Source organism: Drosophila navojoa, chromosome X (genome assembly GCF_054131105.1).
Source record: "Drosophila navojoa isolate 15081-1374.11 chromosome X, UAZ_NAV_1.0, whole genome shotgun sequence".
NCBI lineage: Eukaryota > Metazoa > Arthropoda > Insecta > Diptera > Drosophilidae > Drosophila > Drosophila navojoa.
Window position 1 is genome coordinate 13,113,064 of NC_142895.1, and position 26,219 is coordinate 13,139,282.

General features: G+C 40.3%; 2 protein-coding genes across 3 annotated transcripts; one reads left to right on the forward strand and one right to left on the reverse strand.

Moving 5' to 3' along the window:
• Positions 1 to 330: 330 nt before the first annotated feature.
• On the forward strand, positions 331 to 26,219 carry m (zona pellucida domain-containing protein miniature). Of its 2 annotated transcripts, none has more exons than XM_089264089.1 (8): positions 331 to 836; positions 2,297 to 2,467; positions 13,853 to 13,958; positions 22,278 to 22,431; positions 22,503 to 22,630; positions 23,364 to 23,511; positions 24,508 to 24,630; positions 24,713 to 26,219. In XM_089264089.1, exons 3-8 carry the CDS (start codon positions 13,881 to 13,883, stop codon positions 26,089 to 26,091), a joined length of 2,010 nt encoding a protein of 669 aa, XP_089120215.1. In that variant the 5' UTR covers positions 331 to 836; positions 2,297 to 2,467; positions 13,853 to 13,880; the 3' UTR covers positions 26,092 to 26,219. The 2 variants fall into 2 exon arrangements, with proteins under 2 accessions (XP_089120215.1, XP_089120216.1); XM_089264090.1 differs by having other exon boundaries at positions 2,304 to 2,467.
• Positions 15,574 to 16,593, reverse strand: LOC115565330 (farnesol dehydrogenase). The gene is made up of 2 exons (XM_030390433.2): positions 15,938 to 16,593; positions 15,574 to 15,866 (listed from the first exon to the last, which is right to left on the reverse strand). The coding sequence occupies exons 1-2, from the start codon at positions 16,511 to 16,513 to the stop codon at positions 15,687 to 15,689; spliced, it is 756 nt and encodes a 251-aa protein (XP_030246293.1). The 5' UTR covers positions 16,514 to 16,593; the 3' UTR covers positions 15,574 to 15,686.

The following is a 26,219-nucleotide window of genomic DNA, read 5'->3' on the forward strand; positions in this document are numbered from 1 at the left end:
CTGTTGCTGCCCGCCTCTGCCGTTAGCTCGTAATGAACGCTGTGCGCCTTAAGTTCAAGTTCAAGTGCGCGTGTGCCGCGACTGAGCTGCCACCAAAAATGATCCTGCCAAAACTTAAGTTGCCGTTGTAACCTTTTGTGTGGCTCGATTAGCAAATGATTCAGCAATATTGGTGTTAGCAATCAGACGAACTGTGGAGCAACTAGTGCTAATTGAGCCCTGGCGACGCGTCGGCTGCTCTGCTGTGCTCATTTGTGCAGTTGGCGTCGCTGTCGACGACAGCAACGGCGTCGGCGCGACGATATATCGTTGTGAGCGCCGGCGCAGCCAGTCACAGGCGGCTGCTTCTACTCTGCCGCAGATTTTACTATGTGCGCAAGCGTTCGTCTGTTTGTGTGCGAGTGTATGTGTGCCGCTGTGTATGCCTGTGTGTGTGTGTGCTTGTCTTGTCTTGAATTTCTTCTTCTGTTCCCGACAGTTACATTACGAGGCCAAAGAAAGTATCTTGGCTGGCTCGCGTGTATTTCGCGTTCGTCGCTCGACGAGTTCACACGTCTTTGGCTCGCTTGGCGCATCTAACACAGAATCCGAACAGTCGATTCTGAGTCTCCGAAACTAAATCCGAATTCCGCTCGGATCGTGAACGAGTCTCGTTTTTTGTCTCGTGCTCTCTAGCTGCAGACGCCGAGTGCCGCCAGTGCCAGTGTATTAAATTCTTTTTTTTTTGTTGTATTTTGTATCTTGCTGTTGTTCTTTTCGCAATTACCGTTATTCAAATACACGCACACATACACACAGAAAAAAGCACACAGACTTAGCGGAGATCACAGAGTGAAGTGAGTGTTATTGTTGTTGTTGCTGTTGTCATTGTTGTTGTTGTCAGACACATAAGTTAACCCTGAGTGGGTAATTAAGCACTAAAAAAAAAACACAACTGCATAGCAAAAAGAAAAGAAAAAAAAATTGAAAAAAAACTCGTAAACTAAAAACGTATTTTTTTCGGTGTTTACATTTTTTTCTTATTTTTTTTTTTTAAATATATATTTATTTTATTTACTGTGCAACAAAAAGTTGTCAGAAACGAGAATTGTGTGCGTGCGATGATGCCAATTGGACTCCAATCAGACCAAAATAGGACATAAGCCGTATGAAGAAGAAGAGCTTGCATTAAATACCGCTGCATAGCCTGTTGCATGGGGGAAACGGAGACGCCAAAGGGGATTAGGAAATTGAGGCTTCTGTTGCGGTGCAAGCGGATTCGGCATTTCATGCTTTCTAATTTTTTCCAATTAGCACAAAAGCCGTCTGCCGTCTATCGTCTGCCGTCTGTTGTCTGTCCTCTATGCTTTTCTTGCTTGCTCAATCGAGAATCGGACATAAAAACAAATCAACCGAAATCAAAGTATTTCACGGTTTCCACAAATATTATAAAAATCATTACGCACACATATCAAAACGACCCACAAAAAGTGGCTTGTCATCGTGTGCCCTCCCCCCTCCCACCACCGGCTCCTTTCTCACAAATTCCCATATTCTCGTTACTTATTGACAATTTACCCAATGCCATTCACATTCTCCATTCACATACAACACACACACACACACTCACACACACAACCGTAGTCATGCGCCTGCACCTGCATCTGTATTGCTGCTGGTTCCTTTTGCTCTCTTCGTCTGCGATCCACATACCAAGCGACAACGGCACTCACATAGAAGAGAGGAGCGCTTGAATGAGAGAGCGAGAGAGACGGCGCATTAAAGCGGGTGCGAGGGGAGTGAGTGTGTGAGCGAGCGAGCGAGCGAGCGAGCGAGCTTATGTGTCAAATGGCAACTAATCACTAATCAGTTGGCATCATCATTGGACTTTTCAACTCTTCAATGTGAAAAACACTTTATGATATGGCAGCCCCGCCTGCCCTCTCCCCTCGCTCCCACCTCGGCAGCCACCTCCCCACCGCCGCATTTCACCTGAGTTGCTTGGCTGGTTAAGCAGTAAGCAGTAAGCAGTAAGCTGTATGCTGTATGCTGTATGCTGTATGCCGTATTCTCTGGCTGCTTGGCTGGTTCCTATTTACGTTTACGTTTTACGTGCTGTGTCGATTTCACTTCAGCTTCTTCTTCTTCTTCTTCAGCGTACTTGCATGTTCTTCTTCTTCTACGGCTACTACTACTACGACTACAACAGCAGCGCTTCGTTTCTGTTCTTTTTTTTCGTATCGTTATTTATTTGATTTACTTTTATTTCGTCTTCTTTTTCATTATTTTCCTGGTACATTTTATGCACTCGCTTAAGAATTTAGTGCGGCAAACACACACACACACACACACTCAAACTCACACACATACAAAGAGAGAGAGAGAAAGAGAGAGATCAGAAAGCTCTCATTGAGCGCAGCCTTCAAGGAGCAAGCGGCGAGTGCGTGCGCGCAAGAGACTTAAAAACGAGGACATTTGCTTTTCAACGGTAAGTGCTAAATAGTATAAGAGTAAACGGTTAGAAATATAAGAGCGATCTAATTGCTTTTGTCTATGTATGCGTTTTGTGCTTGTATATATGTATAACTGTATTAGGGCTCTCCTCCTTGCAGCGCTGTCAGCAATAGCAGCGCTTGTTAATGCATGTTGGCAACGCCAATTATACAAGAGAATGACAACATTAACCGTTATTTCAATTGCACACACTGTGATGTGTGCGAGTGTTGCTTGAAAAGTTGTACGTCCTTCAGGCTAAAATGTTAAGCTACTTGATTATCTAGATATTCCCTTTACATTTGGCTTAGAAGCTCTGCAACACCCTAAGCAGACATCACATCGCATCGTTCATGTCACTCGAGCAACTATTTGATCTATGGGCGTGTTCTCTCACTTCTTTTCTCACTCTTTCTAGGGTATTTCTCTTGAGAATAGAGTCTTAGACAGTTGTTTATGCAAAAAAGAAAGCCCTCAGTTATTATAGACTCAAATTGATGAATTCCATGATTCTTGGGAACATATTTGAAGATACCTGAGAACGATCTTAATTCAGATAAGAAAATGCTGATTCGACTAGGATTGTTATAGTATATATACATATATCTATAAAATCTACAATAATGAGCTATCATAATATTTATAATAACTATGGATCCACTTGATTGATTGATTGAGGACGAGAGAGATGAGAGAGAGACAGAGACAGAGACAATAAAGTCTTCTCCAATCAGTCAAGTTTTGCCCTTAAGATCTAACTAGATTTGGCTATATATTTGGTTTTGTTTAGCCATAATAATATCTATAACAACTTTGGATCCACTTGATTGATTGATTGAGAGAGAGATGAGAGAGAGAGAGAGAGAGAGAGAGAGAGCGAGCTAATAAAGTCCTCTCCAATCAGTCTAGTTTTAGCCTTAAAATCTAACTAGATTTGGCTATATATTTGGTTTTGTTTAGCCATAATAATATCTATAGCAACTATGGATCCACTAGATTGATTGATTGAGGAGAGAGAGAGAGAGAGAGAGAGAGAGAGGAGCGAGTAGAGAGAGGGAGAGAGCCAGAGAGGAGAGATAGACGAGAATGAGAAGAGGAGAGACGAGAGATTGAGAGCTGAGACGATCGGTAGAGAGAGAGATGATTAGGTCGAGAGGAGAGTCGAGAGGAGCTGAGAGAGGGATGAGAGAGGGAGACTGGAGAGTCAGAGAAGGAGAGAAGAGAGAGATGGGAGAGAGAGGAGAGAGAGGAGAGAGAGGAGAGAGAGAGTAAGGAGAGAGCTGAGAGAGATGAGAGAGAGAGAAGAGAGAGAGATGAGAGAGAGAGAGAGAGAGAGAGAATGAGAGAGAGAGAGATGAGAGAGAGAGCGAGCTAATAAAGTCCTCTCCAAACAGTCTAGTGTTGGCCTTAAAATCTAACTAGATTTGGCTATATATCTGATCTTGTTTAGCTATTTTTTTGCATCATTTGAATTCAATTGACATTTGCTCATTGAACTCCGCTCAGGTGTATTTCCGTTGGCCAACAGCTGTGGCTAAAAGCCAACAAAATGAACGGCTCTCGAGCCCTATAAGCTTTCGGCCAACTCTTTGATAACGCATAATTTATGAGCTGTTGGCCAAGTCAATTGGATTTTGGCCAGCTACTTTTTTTTGTGCCGCACAAGAACACACACACACACACACACACACACACACACACGCAGATACATTTCCAATTCAGATAGAGATACAGCTACAGATACATTTACAGCTTGGCTAACACGCGATTGGGCCCTGCCTCATAAAATGTTAATTTGCAGCTTAACAAGTATTTTCTTCTTCTTCTTCTGCTGCTGCTGCTGCTGCTGCTGCTGCTGCTCCGTCGTCGTCTTTCAACAATTTCTCGATATCTTCATCTGTTTCGTACGTCTCGTTGTCGTGTTTCTGGCGTCTAACTGTTCTTTGCCTTTCTACATGCGGCGGCAACACTGCCTCTCGCCTCCCCCCCTCCCCCCTCCCCTCATTTGAATGATGAATGAACGAGTGAATGAAATGGAAATCAGTTTGCATCTCGATAAGCCCAAATGAATGAAAAGGGAGAGTGAAGCTGGAGCTGGAGCTGGAGCTGAAGCCGCAGCGGTGGCTGACTTGAAAGAACATGCAAGCACATTAAGCCCACAAATGAATATTCCAAAAGAAATTTACAGTCTCAACTGTAAATGCGAGAGAGAGAGAGAGAGAGAGAGAGAGAGAGAGAGAGAGATGAAGTAGAAACTTTTCTTACTAACTACTTAACTTTTTTTGGTATTGTATTTTGAGTTTGCCCAGCGAATTTGAGAGTCAATTGACAAGTGGCAGATCATTTTTTTTTAGATTGTTTTCTAAAGAGTTTCTTTAATATTTATATATTGGATATTATTTTCGTATAGACAGATTTGAAATGCTTTGGTATTAAAATACCAATTTTTGTAGCATGAGAGGCAGATCTTTTTTTTTTTATTGTTTTCTAAAGAGTTTCCTTATTATTTATATATTGGATATTATTTTTGTATATACCGATTCTAAATACTTTGGTATTAAAATACCAATTTTTGTAGCATGCGAAAAAGTATTTAATTTTGAATTTATAATTTCTAAAGAGTTTATTTCTTATATTGTATATATGTATGTATAATGGATATTATTTTCGTATATAAAGCTTTAAAATTCGGTGGTATTAAAATACCAATTTTTTTGTAGCATGCGAAAAAGTATTTTTTAAGTAGTATTTTAAGTTTGAAATTTTATTTCTAAAGACTGTCTTCATCTTTTATATATTGGATATTATTTTCGTATAGGAAGACTTTAAATACTTTAGTATTAAAATACCGATTTTCGTATTTGTCTTAGTATTCTAATTTGGAAATTATAATTAATAGAGCAAAGTCATTTCTGCCAGTTGAGCTTCGCATGTCCAAAGGCTAACTACATGTTAAATTTGACAATTGATTTGAGCATTCGCATATGGGAATGACTCTTTAATATCTGGGGAACTTATCTTAAGTCTAATTTGACTCTGCGATTTAGATACTGAAGTTAATTTCAGCTTAAAAGCTGCAACAGATATACATATATGTATGTAGATCTTATTTTAAGTCAAACTTTATTCAGAGTGTTGGCCACATTAGTTAACTACATGACAAATTTGACTTCCAGTTAAGGACATTTGAATGGCATTTGCTATTTATTGATCTTAACTTAAGTAGAAATCGTGGCAGTTTGTCAACAAACATTAGTTAGCTACACGTCAAATTTGACATGAGCTTAAAGCCATTATGAACTCGTTCCGGTTCCATTCCAGTAGCCTGTTATCTAGACTCTTGGCCCATGCAGAGCTGAAGCAGGCAAATTTCACACTTCACCTGGGTAATGCTGATATCGGATGTGAGGCACATGTCAAGAGCACACGAAACGTCAGTCAGTCAATGATATGCAGCTCCCTCTCCCTCCCTCTCTCTCTCCCTCTCTCTCCCTCTCTCACTCTCTATTGAATGAGATTTCATATTTAAACAGTGGAAAAGTCAGTCTGCGAATCGTTTGCATATTGTCGTCAAATGAGAGTTAGTTTCCATGCGGCCGCATGTGGCAGGCGCTGATAAAGAGCGGCTGGGGCGTTCGCAAACAAAACAAACGGGACTCTGCCAGCAGCAATGCCCAGAAGCAAACTTGTGCCAACTATTTGCAGCCCCTCCTCTACCAAAAGCTTCTTCTTTGTTGGGACATTTGACACGTTGTCGTTCGTTGACAACGGCAAAGCTCAAGAGAGAAAACTTCTGTCGCCCTCGCCCTCGCCCTCGCCCTCGCCCTCGCCCTCGCCCTCGCCCTCGCCCTCTGCCACGGCCAGACAATTTGCATCTTGTGGCAGGCACAGCTGCGCAAGCAGCCAAAAACTTGGCACTTGGCCAATTGCAATACCAATTCCAGTTCCAACTCGGATTCCTAATGCAGCCATTCAAGTCGCTTGAAATGCTTTAAGCAATCGCACTTCATTCAAATGGCATAACAAATAATCAAATATTGTCATCATTAGGACGATTTAATAGACAGTTTAGGTAGCTGCATAAAATAGAAATTTACAGACATCTGGCCACACTGTTGCCTATAAGAATAAACATACATATATTACAATTTATATAAAAAGTTATATAAAATTTATACAAATATATAAAACAAAAGATATAATATATAAAAAATATATATAAAAAAAAAATAATACAAAAAATGAATAAAAAAAAAAAAAACAATAAAAATATGTATATAATAAATAAAATATATATTTGTATATGCATATTTTTTAATAAATTGAAATTATTTTGTAACTATTAAATTTGCTAGATAAAAACTATTTAGGCTGCATTAGAATTTTTAATAATTATGAAAAATAGAAAACAAATTTTAGTGAGAAAAAGAAAAAGCTTCGAGCTTAAGGCTTTAAGAAATATTTATAAAAGTTACTAGAAGAAAAAAAAAATAACAAAACCATTACACCCTGATTTCCCATTTTCAATGGGTTCAGGGTATAAAAAAAAAAAAAAACAATTCATACTGAATTAAGTTATATCTATTATTAAAATGATATATTAAAAAATTTAAATATAAATAAATTATATAAAAATATAAAATGATATAATACAAAATTTTAATATAAATAAATTATATCAAAAAATAAAATGTAAATTAAAAAAAAACCGAAAAAAATTTCAAATAAAACTTTTATAATTTCACAAGTTCTCTTAAATTATTTATTTATTATTTATTTTAATTAATGGTCTTAAATTAAATATTGTTATTACTTTTAGTATCGATTTTGATTTTTCTTATGTTTTTAAATGTATTTAAAAATATATTTATTTAAAAATATATTTATTTGAAAAAATATGTTTTTTTTTTTAAATAACTCTTTATTGTTCATTAAATTTTTAATTTTTTTTTTTTAATTTTAATTTTATTTTATTATTATTATTTTTTTTTATAATAGAAAAATTACTAAATATTTGTGAGATTTAGTTATTAGGCAAAAATCCATTAATCAAACTGATTTGACCGTACAGCTAACAAATATAATGATTCGATGTTGCTGAGCTATTAGTAAATTCGTTGAGGAGTCGAATAATCAAGCAGCTGGCATAAGCTATATCATTTTATAAGTATATATGTTACACATATACATAAATACAGAATATGCTGTCGAGCTTCAAGTACATTTAGCTTTTTATCTCTATTATACATATTTAAAAAAAAATTAAATTTTACCGCTTTATATGGCCTTTCTTTTTGTTTTTATTATGCTTATTGTCAGTGTGGCTATTATTATTGCATTGGCCATGAACGTGTGGAGCGCCCAGAGGCCAGCGATGCCCATTAACAATTACCAACTAGACCAGTTCGGGCGCTAGAAACCAGTTTAATTAAAATCAGGTGCAAAAGAAAGTGAACCAATTTCATATATATATATACTACATATATATATATATATATATATATATATATATATATATATAGTTTATAATTACCATTAATAAATGTTTGCAAAAAGGAGAAGAAAGAGAAACAGAGAGAGAGAGAGAGAGAGAGAGAGAGATAGAGAGAGAGAGACACACCCACAGAGTGAGAGAAAGAGAGAGAGAGAGATAACAGAGTAAACGAAAAAAAGTGGTATAAAAATAAATATACAACTAACTGCGTTTTTGTTCGGTGATTTACCGTTAAATACTTGCTGTCTGTGTGTGAAAATTCCGCTTCGATTGGAAAGTGGTCTTTTTCCCAAGCCCGAAAAGACAACACACACACACACACACACACACGCCGCCTGCTTTTGATAGCCGATAGAAGAAGAAAACAAAAATGAGAAATGAAAAAGCCAAAATTAACCGCTAAGCGAGTTGCATGAAAGAAAAGTGAAAACTGGGCGACAATTGGATTTTCCATTTCATTTCATTTCATTTCGTTTCATTTCGTTTCATTCCGCATCGTTTCGATACGCTAATGCATTAGTATTTGGCATATGCCCCAATAAGCATATCAGCCACGCCCACCTGCGGCTCGGTTAATTGCAACTGGCAGCAGCTGTGGCAGCCAGCATTCATATTAATTAAGCGTTAGCGGAGCGTGCAACATGCTGCACGCCGGCAACTCGCCCCACCCCTCCGACCCCACTCCCCCCCCCCCTCGCCCCTTGCCACACGCTGCCTGCCACTTTCTTTGGCTTACATATTTAGGCCCGTCAGCTTGCGGCTCAAATGCATCATCCCAAGACCAAGTGCCAGGCGCACTTAATTGGGCTTGAATTCGTCGAAGTTGGCGAGGATGGTGGATGAGGGGGAAGTGGAGCGGAGGGCACACTCGTGTGGGGGAGTTAGTTGGAAGCAGCTGCCGCCACATGCAAAACAGTTAGACACAATGACGTCGATCGATCCAACTTGGCCAAGATCAAGGCAGCCCTCGTGCTTGGGGTCTATCGCAGCGCCTCACAATGGATTTTCTAGGTCACAGTCTGTGAGCATAGCTCAGCATTATATAATAGAGAACTGAACTTTCGAAGAATTTCTTTTTGGTTTTCATTTAAAAAGTTGCAGCTTATCATGTTTATTATAAATATGTATAATTAGGCATATTATATAGAGATACTGCAATTGGACTCTATACAGATGATTTTATTTAATATTTTCGGGATTTGTGCTTCTTGTAAATCAACCTTATCTTCTGTCCGAGAATTATTTATTACCATTGCCATGGCCTTGCCATGACCATGAGCCGTTTATAATTAGAGGCTCTTTCATATTATATATATGTATATTGTTTATAAATATCGCCATTAATTAGAGAAGAAAGAACAAAGAACATCAATTGAAATTTTTAAGAGATTTGTCTATTTTGCCTCAGTTTCTTTTAATTGCCTTCTTCATATCGAATCAGATTTCATATCACACAATATTCCACTTATGTGATATTTCTAATATACTAAGCTTCCTGCCAGAACTACATTAAAACTGTTTGCTAGCTAAATGATGTTTATTATTCATATGATAAGATCTTGGAATATATTCATAACCGTTTTACTTTCTATAACTGCAATATATCGTTATAAATTCAGGAAGTTGCTTTTATTGCAATTTCTATTTTGAGGGGATCTGCACATGTTAAATGTTCGACAACAAAGATCTCTTAATTTCTGATTAGCATTAAACAGTTAGGAAAGAGAATAAAGAGGAGGAAGAGGTAGAGGTGGAGGTAGAGGTAGAGGTAGAGGTAGAGGTAGAGGTAGAGGTAGAGGTAGAGGTAGAGGTAGAGGTAGAGGTAGAGGTAGAGGTAGAGGTAGAGGTAGAGGTAGAAGTAGAGGTAGAGGCAGAGGTAGAGGTAGAGGCAGAGGTAGAGCTGGAGGTAGAGGTGGAGGTAGAGGTAGAGGTAGGGGTAGGGTAGAGCTGGAGGTAGAGGTAGAGCTAGAGGTAGAGGTGGAGCTAGAGGTAGAGGTAGAGGTAGAGGTAGAGGTAGAGGTAGAAGTAGGGTAGAGGTAGAGGTAGAGGTTGAGGTAAAGCTACAGCTAGATGGTAGGTTGAGGTAGATAAATAGTGGGTTTGATGTGATCTACGCGACGTCAGCTATGATCGAGAGCCGGTGCGACGCATCGGCCAATTAGCCAACTTAAAAGCGGGCAAAGAGTGAAAATGCGCTGCCCAAAAAAGAGAAATTAATTGGGCGCAAATTAAAGACAAAAAAAACTTAAGGAAGAAGAAGATAATATAATAAAGTAAGACACAAACACAAAAAAAAAACAAGCAGCTGTTTAGACTTTATAAGCAGACAATTTACCGTTGTTGAATCGCATTTCTATTGATTCATTTGTTGTTGGCTCTTTTATATTTGCCTTTTCCCTCTCTTTGCCCTCCCCATCAGCCGCCTCTTCGGGGCCTTTTTACAATTTACAGTTCTGCGCGCGATTCTGACCGCATTTTTGCGCTTGAATTCAAGCGGACAGTGGAAGTAGCCAACTGTATCTGTATCTGTATCTCCATCTCCATCTCTGCATCTGCATTTTGTATCTTTTAGTCTCATTGTATCTACGTGTGTGTGTGTGTATGTGTGTGTTCGCCTTTTGTTCGGACTGTAACTCACAAATCGATTGAAAGCAGCTCAACACAATTTCGATTTCATTTTCACCTGTTGTTTGAGCTTAGCCCGCCCCCGTCCGCCCCTTTGGCGGTAAAAGTGCGCAAATAGCCAGGCAATCATAAAAGAGAAAAACAAACGGCTTCTTCGACTTCTTCTGCTTCTTCTTCTTCTTCATGTTTCACCTCCTACTTCTCATCTGTTTTGCTTTGCTTTTATTATGATTGTGGGCTGGTCCATTTGAGTCACTCACTCGCTCGCCTGATTGACTGATTGACTGATTGATTGACTGCCTGAGTTGGCCGGCTGATTGTTACCATGATTCATATGGCCAAAATGTCGGCGAATTGTCTTTCAGCAAAATTGCAGTGAAAGTGCCAAATGCTGCCTTTTGACTTGGCTTTATCAAAATTATTTTGAGAACTCTCCACAAAAATTTCGCTGTGAAATTGAACAAATTTTTATTTGAATAAGTTGTTGTTGTTATTATTATTATTATTATCATTGTTGTCGTTGTTGTTGTTGTTGTTGTCATGCTCTATGAAATTTGTGCAGTTTGTTAGCCCCAGCAAACAATTTTGGCCAGCGAATTTCTACAGCTAACAAGCGACTGGCATTTGACATTGATAAATCTCATTAGATTTTGGCATAGTCAAAGTTGAGATAACTAAAAACTCTTTCTGGTGGAAAGTGCACGACCAGATGATACCTAGCATATCTTATTTTTCTGCATATGAAAGTAAAACATGGCTCACGATATGGATATACAGTAGAATCCGGCTATAGCGACCGGCGGACGCTGTAACCAGAAGGTTTCTTTCATATAAGTTTGTATGGGAACCCAGCAAGACATCGAATTTTCGTCGACATAACCGGTTGGACGCTTTAAGCGAAGTCGTTATAACCGGATTCTACTAAACAAAAGTCGTCTAAACTAAAAATGCGCAATATTTTTTGGTAATCATATGCTCGAATAACTTAAGTTTGATATGGTTTTCGATTTAATGGAATTTATATGTATAAAAAATATATATATCTCTGCCAATCGCCGCATTGATGGAGAAGAATTGAATTGAATCGATTGTTCGGGATCAATTGAGCTGCTTTCAAGATTTCTCAGTGAGCACAATTCATATACATATGTATTAGTATATTATTGGATATATTAGAGAGCATAATTGTATCCGATAAAGACAATACTTCTCAATCGAAATTTCGCACATATAAAGTCAAGTTCGGAGTCTTTTTGCTAAATCTTTAAGCTTAACTTAACTTGATTGGCTTTTGAATTTATTTGTCATAAAAGTGAATTTGCCCACTCCATATCTCTCCATTCCTCCCTCCTTCCCTCTCTTTCTTTCTCTCTTGCGCTTTCCCTCTCTTTGTCTTTCTCAACACTCTCTCTAATTTTTGTGTTTTTCTTTTTTCACTCTAAAATTTATGCATATATTGTTCATTTATTAAATTTGAGTAGCTTTAAATTATAGCCTCGTAATATCATAAAGCAAATTGCTTTGGCTGTTGGGGCGTTCACATAAATTGCGGCACAGATTTTGTTTTTCTTTTGTTTTTTTTTCTTTTTTGGCAGCAAACAATGGAGCTTTGGCCACCTGGCCCCAGTGAAGGGAAGCCGCAATTCGTCGGGCTTCAGGCCACTTGTCGTTTACTTAATTTCAATTATGGTTTGTGGCTGCCCGGGTTAAATGCAATCTGAACCTGAATCGGGCTTTGAGGATGGGAAAACTATTTATTCTCTTCTCGCGGAGGAATGCGTTAAGCACCGCAAGCGAATCGAGACTTAATGTTGAGAGATAGCTATCAAGCTTTAGGCAGCTATGCTGTATAGGTGCTTATATTTGCCTGCTATCGATAGTTATCGATAAAGCAATTTTCCTCATGGATTATCCGCCATAGCTGTCTGATTAATGATTATAATACTTGATAGTCTTTTAAGGCTCAAACTTACATTTTCATTAGATTTACCATTAAATGGGGTATATATATCGATAGCTATCGATAGCCCTGAGCAACAGCTGTCGTAGCATTCTCTAGCCCAAAGCAGTCTCTATATGCAGCTTCCCAACTGTCTTCCACAGCTTTCCGATAAACCCTGAGACTTACAATCTCTCAAATCTATCGATAGGTATACAAACGAAATGTGTTTCACTGCTTGCTCAATAATTTAGTGCCTTTGTGGGTCACCAGATGCAAAGAAAACAAAAAAACAAAAACTGGACCAAGCGTGAGCGACAGGCGAAATGCATTTCGCACTTGGCACTCGGATTCGCATTCGCATTCGTCAAGCTCTCCCAGCGAGTTTTTCACAATTGGGCAATTTCTTTTCATTAGCCGCATTCGCTGTGCCACCCACTCCAGCTCTAGCTCCAGCTCTCAGCTAATTGGCGGTTGCCAGCACAGTGGGGCAAAGTGCATAAAAACGAGGCAAATGAAATCTGAGAGAGAGAGAGCGTTACACGATAGTGGATTATAGTACACTAGACTTATAAATACAAATTTATATATACATATACTCTGATATACTAACAATAAGCTCTAAGAAGTCTATAGATCTTCATTTGTCAATATACATAGCTCTTAGAACTAGCTCAGACACTATTGACCCATTGACCTATTTGCATCTATTGTTACCCATAGCATAACCATTCCTGTTTAATTTTAAATGTCTGCCAAATAGGCTATTACGAGTTAACAGTTGTCTACTCAAGCCTCACACCCATTCAAATGTTTATGAGCCCTAAAAGAGCTAATTACATCCATCCACACATACATACATACATACATACATACATACATACATATATATACATACATCTATGCCGTTCCCATTGTGTACGACCGTTAAATGTTTATTTCGTCTGAGTTTATTTGCCTTGAGGTTGGTCAGTTTGACGACTTCATCCGTAATCTCAACGGCGATTACTCGCAGTAACCTATAGGTAATGCCATTAAAGATAACCGTAAATGCACTTTTACGACTTTTGTAACTGTAAAAGAATCAATTATCGATATACAGTCAATTAAATATATGCAAATGTATAGTAGAGTATGGATCCAGGTTTAAATGGTCTCATCTCTCATTTCACTTGAATTTCATGGCATTTACAATCATTTTTCACCACTGTGCTCAGCTCCTATCCAAACACTTGTGTCTAGCTCCACTCCCATGACATTTTCATTTATATTTATGTCTTTATTTTGAATACGTACTCACGTTTTCTTCTTCTTCTTTGCAGATATAGCCGCAGCGCCCACATCGCCAGCATGTGGAGCCCACAAAAAGGTCCTACACGGCTGTGGGACCTTAGACTTAGTAGCTGTATATTTATTTTACATTTAATGGTAAGTCAATTTGAATCACATAAGATTAACCAGACATTACAATAGGCTATACTAGAATTAAAGGAATTTAAGAAAGGTTGCTGAAGTATAGGGGGATAGAGAGAAAGGGAGAGAGACTGAAAGAAAGACAGATTAGTACAAGTAAAAAGTTCGAGAGTAATACCGCGAGAGAGTGTAAATGAAAGAGAGCTCTTTAGCCATGCCAGATAGTTCAATGTTATGATAAGCGCTCAATTCGATTCGTAAACAGTATTCCAATTATTTTCTTCTCTTCACCTTATTAGCTACTTTGTTTTACGCACCTGCTCAGCCGGTGTCGCACTACTAATCGTCTGCATTATCTTTACCGTAATGTTCAAGTAGTTGGAATATTAAATATGATAAGATTCAAGTTGCTCATGCTGATATTAACATTGCTCGAACGCTCGTTATCAGTACGAGAGAGAGAGTGAGAGAGAGTGAGAGGGCTGTTGGACTTTATCAAAACAATCAGTATTCTCCTATCTATCTCTATCTTTGTCTCTCTCATTATTGTATTTTGTTTACCTTGATTAAAAGTCAAGTTGTTGGTCAAATTCGGTCATGCTCGAAGCATTGTTAAGGGCAAAGTATTCTAGATATTAAAAATGTTATTAGGGATTCATTTCAAAGAAGCGACTAATCGACTTATTTATAATACTCACTGTGAGTTAAATTTTTGCCGGTCATCTATTGGATTACTGGACAGTTTTATGTATATATAATAAAGTACTTATAGAAGTATATACAAATATAATATAGATTTTACATTGTATGACAAGGTTCTTTGTTATCCAAAAGATCTCTATAAAATGCATTTGCTGTAATACCCATATATCAAATCGTATTACTAGACAGCAAAAGCTCTTTGGAGGTATTTTTTTGTAGTAAGTTAAAACACTCATTCAGATCAAGTCTATAATTGAGCACTTATAATACTTATGTAACAAGTAAGACAAGTGCTCGATTAGATGATATATTGCTAGTGCAATCTCTTCAATATGATTTGTGATACAATGTAAGATCCACTCAAGCAACTAGATCGACATGTCTCTGTCAACATTCTCTGGTTACAAACATGCTCAAAAAATCAGCATATCCAAGTTTTCTTAGGGTATACACAGCTAAGATGATGATAGGATAGGAGTAGTCCATATAATTGCTTTAGTACATAACTTTTCACATGCACATACATACGTAAACAAATATAAATTATAGAAATTATCGCCATACTAGATGTTTGTTGTGCTTAATCAAATCCATCAATCCATCATTGGGTTTGCTATAGGTAGAATCTGCTTAGATTGTTTATACAACTAATCTAAAATGAGTGGGCTGGTCACTGTCTCTATGAAATGATAATAGCAGACAGATAGAGAGAGGTGCAGATAGAAGAGAGAGAGAGAGAGAGGAAGACTGGGCCACAGATCAAGAGAGGGATAGAGACAGTGAGTGGGAGAGATCAACAGAGCAACATTTGATAAGCTGCCCATAATATAATCATTCCATTCCGTTTGTTTATATACCCCATACATATAAGCAAATGGGGTATACTGGATGTTGGACTTTGAGCCCAATAAGTAGTGCAAATGTTCGCCAATTGTGTCAAGACGTAAAACATTTTATTGTGAGTGCAAAAAAAAAAGAAGGCGTGGCAATAAATATAACTAAACTGGGTATCCATGGGCAGCGACCACTACTTGGGCGTCTCTAGAATTTCTCGCCAATGGGCTTGATTATCAGATCGTGTATCTGGACATGCGGAGGCGTCTGGATGCAGTAGCTGATCGCATCGGCCACATCCTCCGATCGCAGCATGGGGAACTCACCGAGGCCGGCCAGTCTGTCCTTGTCAATGATTTCAGTGTCGACGGCGCCGGGACTGATGCTCTGCAAGGTGGTAGAAAGGGGAAGAGATTAGCTAATGATATAGGTATCTATGGCAATCTTTTGCCACTCACCGTGATCTTTGTCTTGGCGCCCTTGTTGAGGAACTCCTGGCGCAGGACCTCGGTCATGGCGGTGATCGCATACTTTGACGACGGATACATGTTCAGGCTGATGTGCGGCACAATGGGCACATGATGGCCGGCAATGCTGTTCACGATCACGATGTGCCCGTCGTCCACCTTGCGCCTCTGCATCGACTGGAAGGCCTCGCGCGTGCACCAGCTGACGCCCAGGACGTTCGTCTCGAGGACCGCGCGCAGCGCATCGCCGTTGTTGGCGTCCACGAGGAACGTGTTGTTGCGCACGATGCCCGCATTGTTCACCAGCACATCGGCGCCGCCCAGCTGCTGATCGATCCAGGCGAACGTCTCGATCACCTGCTGCTCCACGGCCACGTCACAGACGCGATAGTAGAAGCGCTTGGCCTGATCCGCCGGCAGCTCGGCCTTCAGCTCCTGCAGGCGATTCTCGCGGCGAGCCAGCGCCACCACGATCATGCCCTTGGCCACCAGATCTTTGGCGCTGGCGGCTCCAATGCCCGAACTGGCGCCAGTTACGACGGCCACACGATTCGCCCAACGATCCATATTGATATCGCTAATATTGATTTACCTATTACGTGATGCCGCTCAGCTTGACGCGCTTCGACTGAGCCCCAAAGTCTCCAGGTGCCTCGCTTTTATAGGCGCCAAGAGTCCAACTGTCTGGCTGTCTGGCTGTCTGCGTGCCTCTCGTATACAGTATGCGTACATACATAACTACGTACGTTATGCTAGGCGTTACGAAATAGTCACGTCATGCTGATATTCTATTAAGCGCTATCCAGCCGGCATTTTCTAACCTTGAAGCGCCTTAACACTAGTAGAGCGAGGGAGTGAAAGAGCGAGAGAGAGAGGGGTAGAGATGTTTGTGCTTATCACAAAATTACCTCTCTCTCTCTCTCTCTCTATCTATCGCTCTCTCTCTCTCTATCTATCTATCGCTCTATGTGCCCCTGCGCTCATCCAGTTTGTTTATCACTGAGATCAAAACAAATTCTGCTGGAGAATTTCATAGCAGAGCTACGACAACTTAGCTATACGGCTATATAGCTATGATTCGTAAGATCAGTAGGTTTGCTTCCAGAATCAGTTATCTGATAGACATAGGTATTATGTGTCTAATCTATAGCTGTGCAGCTACTTAATATATTTTATTTAACTATACTAAATGGAGCTCATTTAGGCAATGTTGATAATGTCTTTCTATATATAATTGAAGGAAATTCGAAATATAAATCATATATATATGTAAAAATATAATATATATAGAATATATATATAATAATAATTATAAATGATGCCCATGTTAGGGCATTCAATTGGCGACTTTTGTTGTTTTACTCAATCCAATCGTGCCATTAATTGAATATAATTAACATATTCATAAATATTGTTGTGTATACTCGCTCACACAGTTCAGCTGAGCATATTGGCATACATTACTGATACAGCTGATATTTTATATAGAAAGTTTGTTGTAAAAACACAAATTATCTGATCTGATCTGCTAGATCTATACATTTGGTATATATTTCGTATATATTATATTTATTTTTCTCTCTATAATGCTTTATAGACGCAGTCGTCTACGCCCCAATCGCATATTTATATTTTTAATTCGTGTTTATCATGCGAATTTGTTTGCTTCGGAAACTGAGAATTTGCTTTAGCGTTTGTTGCGCATTTTAATTCCATATAATTATAATGAAAAATAAACTTAATCAACATTTCAGTTCTTCACATAGTCGTAGACTTATGCAAAATGGGCTTGTTGATGCACCCTGTACACATTTGATTAGGCGGGGCATATTAGCTTGAATAGATTATCGGTTTATTCCATATAATATTTGACATATTTGTGGAATCTATGTAAATATAAATATAGAAATAATGTAATGATAATAAATAATATTGAATCTATATATATATACGTCGATGTGTCTTCTCAAGTATGTTTAAGAAATACATACTTTAGGTATGATATGGACATAGATAATAATGATGATACATAGTATGTATATAGCATAGATTAATATGCAAAAATAGAGCAAGTGACAGAGAGAAGGAAGTAAAAGATGAAATGTACATATGCTTAGCCTTTATTCCATTTTCATTCTCTAGATTTCTCTATCTGTTTTGTTCTCGCTCTCGCTTTTCGACTTTTAGTTTTTGCTTTTCTTCTCTTATATTCTCTCTTATATTTCTCTCTCCTTCTGAATATTGCTCTCTCTGTCTCCCTCTCTCTATCTCTCTCTTCCTGTCTCTCACTCTCTGTCTGTCTTTCTCCTTGTCTGTCTCTGTGTCTCTGCCTCTCTGTCTCTCTCCCTGTCTCTCCCTGTCTCACTCTGTCTCTGTCTCTCTCTCTCTCTCTCTCTCTCTGTCTCTGTCTCTGTCTCTGTCTCTGTCTCTGTCTCTGTCTCCCTCTCTCTCTCTTTCAACTACTTCAAACATGTTGACTTTGGGACAAGTTAAGATGTTATTTATAACAAGTAAGAAAACTCTAGTCGAGAGTGCTCGACTAGATACTACCCTGAACCAAACTAATAGAAAAGCACATTTAGTATGGTTCAAATTTCAATTTCGATGTATTTCAAAATATAAATTAAATAGAAAACTCATTTAATTAAATAAATAAAAATTTTGAAACAATTAAAAAAGATAATCCCGACACGCTCCGGGTTTGAGCCCGAGACCTTGTGATCAAGCGCCGCGCTTTCTACCTTGACGCCACCCTTCTGTTTTAATTTTCAATGTCAAAACTGAAATAGATTCACTGCTACAGCGCCATTTACCAAATCTAAGTCAAACTAACTGCTGATGTGACTTTAAGAATGTGCAAGAACAACCAAACTAATAAAAATTTTAAAATTTCAATTTCGATTTTTGAAAAAATAGAAGAGAAATTTAATCACAAATATATAAAAGTTTTGAAGCAATTTAAAGAAAACTACAATACGCCCAGCAGGATTTGAACCGTGGACCTCGCGATCGAGCACCGCGCCCTCTACCATGACGCCACTCCTCTGTTGTTATTCGCAATGTCAAAACTGAAATAGATTCACTGATGCAACGCCATCTAGCAGAACTAAACGAAACTAACTGCTGATGTGATTCTAAGAATGTGCTAGAAGATGTTTAAATGTATGTGTGCACACGTATTGGAAAACTGCTGTTGCTACAGCACGTGCGTTTGTTAATTGGCCAAACATTTTGTTATTTTTTAACGTCGATTGACTAAACCGAATTTAATGAAACTTTCAGCATATGATCTACATATTCTATTGAATATTTGGCATTTAAAAAAAACATGTCAAATCATTCACAATTAGCTATACTAGAATCTGACATTCACTGGGGATTCTGGTGAATTTGGAGCCGGTATCCAAAATATAACAAAAACCGAAATTGTATAAAATGCATTGGAATATACTTTTAAAATTTGGAGACTATAGCTCTAAAAATGTAGGAGTTATAAATTTATAACCTATTGCGCTTGGGTTGCGCTGCAGTGTTGGCAATATTAGGAGAACTTATTTGTTGAATAATATAATTTCTAGACGTACGATCGTAATGAAACTTACAGAACGTAATCATGATGTTTAAATGTATGTGTATACCGAAGCACAAGTCTCTAGTATTTGATATACGACTTTTACAAAGATGAGGGTGAGGGGGTGGATTTAGGGGTGGGGGGTAAATTTTGACAAAAACCGAAATTGTATGACATGCGTCTTAATATACATTTTAAATTTGGAGACTCTAGCTTGGAGGATGTAGGAGATAAAATTTTTTTAGTGATCTTCGATAAGGTTTTTTATCGATAAAAAAGTATCGGAATGAGTTATCGTTTTTTAGTGATAAACTTGATATCCGCGTGATATATACGGACATTTTAAAAAAAAGTTGAAGTCTCTAGCTCTTGTATCTTCTGAAATCGACGCGTTCAAACATACGGACAGACGGACGGACGGACGGACGGACGGACGGACGGACGGACAGACAGACGGACAGGGCTAAATCGACTCAGCTCGTCGCCCTGATCAAGAATATATATACTTTGTGGGGTCTGCCACGCCTCCTTCTGCCTGTTACATACATTTTAACAAAACCATTATACCCTGATTTCCCATTTTCAATGGGTTCAGGGTATAAAAATGTATTACGTTGTACTACACAGCTTTACTTAAATACATATATTTACATAGAGCTCTGTAGCTCTTCTAGATCCTCTCAAATAAACATTTTCTGGGAGTATTTCGGAATCTTTGATTCAAGTCAATAATAAACTTGGATGCTGAATACTCCCTGACTGCGACTCAGAGGATGCTCTCGTCTGGCATCGGTGCGGCGGGCCAGTGTAAGTGCAGACAATTTGGCACCGTCTCTGCCCCAGCACAGCTGTCAGTCAGGCTGGGCTGCCTGCAAAAGTAGGCGTGGCATTTTTGAATGTTGCTGCTGTGTGTGTGGGGATCAACTTTTACTGCAAGTGCAGCTAGAAATTCCATTTGCCGTTCAATTAAAGCCAACTCAGGCAAAGATCTCGTCGTCTAGGAGCTCGGCGCTCGCCATGTGGCAGGCTCTTGGGGCAAGTATGCAAATATAGGCAGAGGCAGCTGCTCCGGCTGCTCCGGCTGCTGGAATTTGCTTTCTCAATGCGCAGCGGAAACTTGGCTCGCTGCATTTCGTTTTTATTGGCAACATGTTTGGCGGGATGTAATTAAAAATAAATCTATGTATGCCATATGGATCGAATATGAATAACAATAAATCGATTGGCGATCTGCAAGGCCGTCGACTGAGTGGGGTGCGGGGTTAACGCCCTCGAAAAACGAAACACTCTGGCAACGCTGGCAACTCCATGCACAGATTTAACCAGAGCCAAAGTCAAGTGCACAGCAAATGCCATGCCAAAAGCAAAGCCAAAGCCAAAGCCAAAGTCATTCCAGTTCCAGTTGCAAGTTGCAAGTTGCAAGCGGCAGGTTGCAGGTTACTGGCTGTTACCTGTTGCTAGCAGGTGGCAGCAGCAACAGGTGTCAAGTTTTGCCAGTGGGAATCGCGTTAATTAGAAATTATAACGGTCTACATATCTGGTTGTCAGTCTCATCAGTTAAGATCTACAAATGCACGAACCTAGAAAACTGCTCAACAATGAGAGAGAGAGAGAGAGAGAAAGCGAGACAGAGAGAGAGAGAGAGAGAGAAACGAACAGAAGCTAAAGACGAAGAAGAAGTCGAATATAATAATCATAATAAATTACATCCACAAAAGTCAATTAACACGCCGCCAACTGTAGCCAAGCTATTTTAAGGCTTTGATAGCGATTCTCACACTTGGCCAAATGTGTAGCAAAGCGAAACCAGTTAAGAAATAACTCAAATATCTCGCTAACCATCAGCAGCGCCCTCAGCTCAGACTTTGTCTGCGCTTCAGATTAGAAACTCTTTTGATGCAGCTTAAGATGGCTCGAAGAGTTACTCTATGAGGTGGCTAAAGACTCCTTGAGATTCTAGAAAGCTGATGCTTTATTCTGGATGTTAAGGCTACAATATAGCAAGACAATCTTCTCTCTCTCTCACACACTCTCGATTTTTCTCTTTCACTCCTTCTCTTTAACTCCCTTTCTTTGTCTTGCTCTCTCTATAGCTCTATCTATCTATCTATCTATCTATCTATCTATCTATCTATCTATCTCTTCCACTCCCTCTCTCTGTCTCTTTCTTTAGCTCTCTTTCTATCTGTCTTGCTCTAGCGCTCTCTCTCTCTCAATAGCGTTTTATCTATCTCTCTTAAAACGCACCCAGAAAATTCTTTGCAAGGCGCTCAATGACCTTCTGTACAAGAAGACGTCTCATTATAGAAGCGAGTTTTGGAATTATTTCGTTAATTTTAGTATGTGAAACACCATTAGAAGGGTCCTGGAACCCTTTTATGTAGAGGTCGAAAATTTGTCGTTGAGTATATTTCATGATATGATGATATGTTTAGGTTGAAGAGTCGCCAAAACTTCTTTGTCAGACAGTCGAAGCACACTTGGTGTAAGTAGAACTGACAGTTAGAGTATGTAAGAAATAGACTTGTGGAATGTAGAAACCAAGTACGGAAAGCATATTTGATTAGTATGGCAATAGACACTCAAACATCTACCTTAAGCTCTGTTTTAGTCCACACTCCATCAGAACTTATTAGTTAAATCTCTCTCTCTCTTAAATGTCTGTTAAATCATCAAGAGCTTTCCCATAAAAGCTTTTCATTCACATAACAATATCGATAGCTAATCTTTAATCTCTAATCTTTACCTCTCCATTTACAGTTTAGTTTAGTCATAGCTGGTAATGAACTGTGGCCCATGGATCGGCCAGATGGTATGCCAAACATAGTTTCACTGGAGGTCATGTGCGGTAAGGATCACATGGATGTCCATTTGACGTTCTCCAATCCCTTCGAAGGCATTGTCAGCTCCAAAGGTGCGTAAGCCCAGACCTAAACCCAAAAAGATAACGATTTTATTTACAATCCTGTATTTGGTATTGAGCAGGACAGCACAGTGATCCACGTTGTGTCTATGTGCCGCCGTCGACGGGCAAGACGTTCTTCTCGTTCCGCATCTCGTACTCACGCTGCGGCACCAAGCCGGATCTCAATGGCCAGTTCTATGAGAATACGGTAAGTGGAGAATACGAGGGGATGTGGGAAAGTGAACTGAAAGGTGAAGGTGAAACGGTGGATCGATAAATGATCTGAGCAGAGTGATCAAAGGGCACTAGCAAACTGATCAATAATGATATTAATACAGATCTTGATACAATTTCACTCTTGTCAAAGTTTCTGCTATCCAGCTTCAATGAGCATTAGCCCTATATACATAGGAGTACTGAGGGTTGAACAGAGTGATCATAATACTACTCATACAATAGATGAATCACATAAATGACTGATCATGCATTGATTGTAGCCCGTCTTGTGTAAACCAGGATCATTGCAATTACAATTAGCTTAATGATCAGCTTTATTATTAGTTGAGAGAGTGTGACATACTGACATGAAAAGCCAGCATGAATATGAACAAATGAACGCAGGGCAAAGCAAAGGGATTGTTAATTGTGAACGGCGATCAGCAAACAGAGCGCCCTAATGAATATTCCCATGGAGCCCGAATGTGAATGATCATCATACAGATAGCGTACGATCCGTATGCGAAAAGCAAAGCCCATGGGAGCATTGATCACACTGAGCTGCACCGCATAACCGATCACCGATTAGCGATCGCTAAACGTCGAGCGCTTTCCCACGTCCCCAACGTGCTGGGCATTCACCTGCTCGGGGGCTCTGGCAGTTGGGGCCCCATTTACTTAACCCACTAAATCGCTAACCGCTAAATGGCATATTGTGACCGCAGGTAGTCGTGCAGTATGACAAGGATCTGCTGGAGGTCTGGGACGAGGCGAAGCGCTTGCGCTGCGAGTGGTTCAACGACTATGAGAAGACCGCCTCCAAGCCCCCAATGGTAATTGCCGATTTGGATGTAATACAGCTTGACTTTCGCGGTAAGTAACCTGGGCCCTTGGCCGTTGCTTTTCTCTTCTTTATTGCTTCCCAGTGAAATGTGGTCAAGGAGGGCGAAAGGCTGAGGCAGACCAGGCAGACTTGGTCTGTATGCAAGCGCAAGTCTCTTAATTGCTCTACATTTCAGTTAGTAACAGCTTTTCATTCGATATATGTATATATATATGGATATATATTTGTTTCATTATTTTCATTAAATTTCTTAAATATCGATATATATCGATGCATATTTAGTTAGTTAGATATTTAGTTGAAAACCTTTTACACATTTTCATATTTTTATGAACAAGTAAATTAATCACACGATATTTGGAAGATCGATAAATATCGATTTCTTGCCAGATAGCTTTATTTGAATTTTGAATATATATGTTAAAAATGCATATAAGCTATATATAATACATGGCATAAAAATGAGATTATAATGATACGAATTCAAATGTTAGATAATCGATAAATATCGATTTCAAAACGGATTGTTTTATTTCAATTTTAAATGTATACCGAAAACTTATAAGCGCTGTACGTATATAGTTGTATAAAAAAATATACCGATAATTATTTAAGTGTTAGACAATCGATAAATATCGAGCTCAGACTAGATCGCTCGGTATACATTTAAAATATATATTAAATACTTATAGAATCTGAATGTTTCAAGCCTGAGAATAAAAATATATGTATAAAAGTAAAGTTTACTAAAACGTTAGCTAATCGATAAATATCGATTACACAAAGCTTACACACTAAGCACTTTCCGCGTAGTTTAGGAGCCACGCGAGCTATATAAGAGCTCTAACTATCTGATGCAGCTCAGACACTGCCCAGACTTTGGACCTACAAATCAATCCTAACATTACAGGGTATCTGTGCGCCGTGCATGGCCGCCTGTGCTTGCCTTTTTCAATTAGCTGACCCCAAAAGAAAAAACTAAAGTAATAACAAGTATATAATATCCTCTGCTCTCCTCCGCGCAGGCGATAATGTCGATTGCTGGATGGAGATACAGCATGGCAAGGGACCCTGGGCGCCGCCGGTGAGCGGGATAGTCCCCCTAGGATCGACGCTCACCCTGGTCGTGGCCATCAATGACTATCGCGGTAAGTGCGCCATTCAATCAGTCAATCAATCAATCGAGCAGTCAATCAATCTCTCCCTCTCTCTCTCTCTCTCATTCGGCAGGTGAATTCGATATGCGCGTCAAGTCTTGCGTCGCCTCGGACGGATCGGGACACGTGATCAATTTGTCGGACGAGTTTGGCTGTGTGCTGCGTCCCAAGATGATTTCGCGCTTCCTGAAGGCGCGCGCACCCGACGAGCGGGCAACGGTGATTACGTATGCCTTCTTCCATGCCTTCAAGTTCCCGGATGCGCTCAGCGTGCACATCAAGTGCAAGGTGGAGATCTGCCGGCATGGGTGCCTGGATCACTGTCAGAACACGGCCGCCGGCGATGGACTGGGCCCGGCCATTAGCAATGCCCACGAGCGCAAGGATGTGCACATTGGGGATGCGATGGGCAGCAGCAGCAACAACGATCTGCACAGGGATCTGGCCATGCCGCCGGCTGGCATGGGCCATGGCTCGCAGAGCCAGATACACCATGGCCTGGGCATGGGCATGGGCTCATCGATGGGCATGGACCATGACATCTTCTACGATGACATCATACACGATCACAAGCAGAACATGGGCGGACCTGGCCCAGATCTCTACGAGGAGAAGAGCGGCAGCCTGCAGCCACGGCCCGTGCACGAGGATCCCGACGAGGAGGTCGATCTCTCCGATTTGTTTGGCGACGACGATCTGGATGGCGACGGTGAACGGTATTTGGGCTTGAAGAAGAGCGGCAAATTCCCGCACGGACCACGCCAGCTGGAGGCGCAGAAACGCATGGGCGTGCCCATGGCCGGGCCACGCTCCCTGGAGCCCAAATCGGAGCTGGACGATGTGCCGCGCCCCGTTTACCGGCCGCAAGCCGAAGCGCTGAAGCAGCCGCGCGAGGATCACATCGATCTGGACGAGCCGATGGCCAACAGCTCCGCGGAGTCCACAACGACAGCGTCGCCGTCGGACAGTCAGCGGCGTCGCCGACGTCGTCGATCGCTGGTCATCTCCGATCGCAAGGTGCGCAGCGCCGATGTCGGAGTCAGCGGGCTGTACGACGTCATCTCCGAGGCGGATCTGGCCTTTTCGCCGGACTCCAAGCAGGAGGCGGTCACCGTCTTTCAGGGCAAGATCAGCGAGGAGGTCGTCTATGGCATCTGCATGCCGGTGCCGGGCTTCAGCATACTCTTCATTGTGGTCATCTCGGCGACCATTGTCTCGGCGCTGATTGCCGGCTCGCTGCTCTATCGCTATCAGCTGCAGAAGGAGGCGCTCGAAAAGCACACGCCCATGCCGGTGCCGGGCACCCTGGCCTCCTGGATGACGTTGCGACTCTTCCGCTTGCGACACCTGCAACAGCAACAGCAGCAACAGCAGCAGCAGCAACAACAACAGCAGCAGCAGCAGCAGCAACCGTTGCCCACACCCGTTGCTGGCCATGAAACGGTGCAGTGAGCCGATTGCGATCAGAGACCAAGACACAGCCCCCCCACACATCCTTGCCCCCTTCCTTGCTATACCCTAGATCGTATCCCAAAACGTAATTAATTAAATAATTTATTTTTTTTTTTTGTATTTTTTTT

Coding starts and splice junctions, on each gene's coding strand:
- m (XM_089264089.1), top strand. CDS start 13,881: ATGTGGAGCCCACAAAAAGGTCCTACACGGCTGTGGGACCTTAGACTT. Junction 22,631..23,363: donor GCCAGTTCTATGAGAATACG/GTAAGTGGAGAA, acceptor TTGTGACCGCAG/GTAGTCGTGCAGTATGACAA. Junction 23,512..24,507: donor AATACAGCTTGACTTTCGCG/GTAAGTAACCTG, acceptor TCCTCCGCGCAG/GCGATAATGTCGATTGCTGG.
- LOC115565330 (XM_030390433.2), bottom strand. CDS start 16,513: ATGGATCGTTGGGCGAATCGTGTGGCCGTCGTAACTGGCGCCAGTTCG. Junction 15,867..15,937: donor GCGCCAAGACAAAGATCACG/GTGAGTGGCAAA, acceptor ACCACCTTGCAG/AGCATCAGTCCCGGCGCCGT.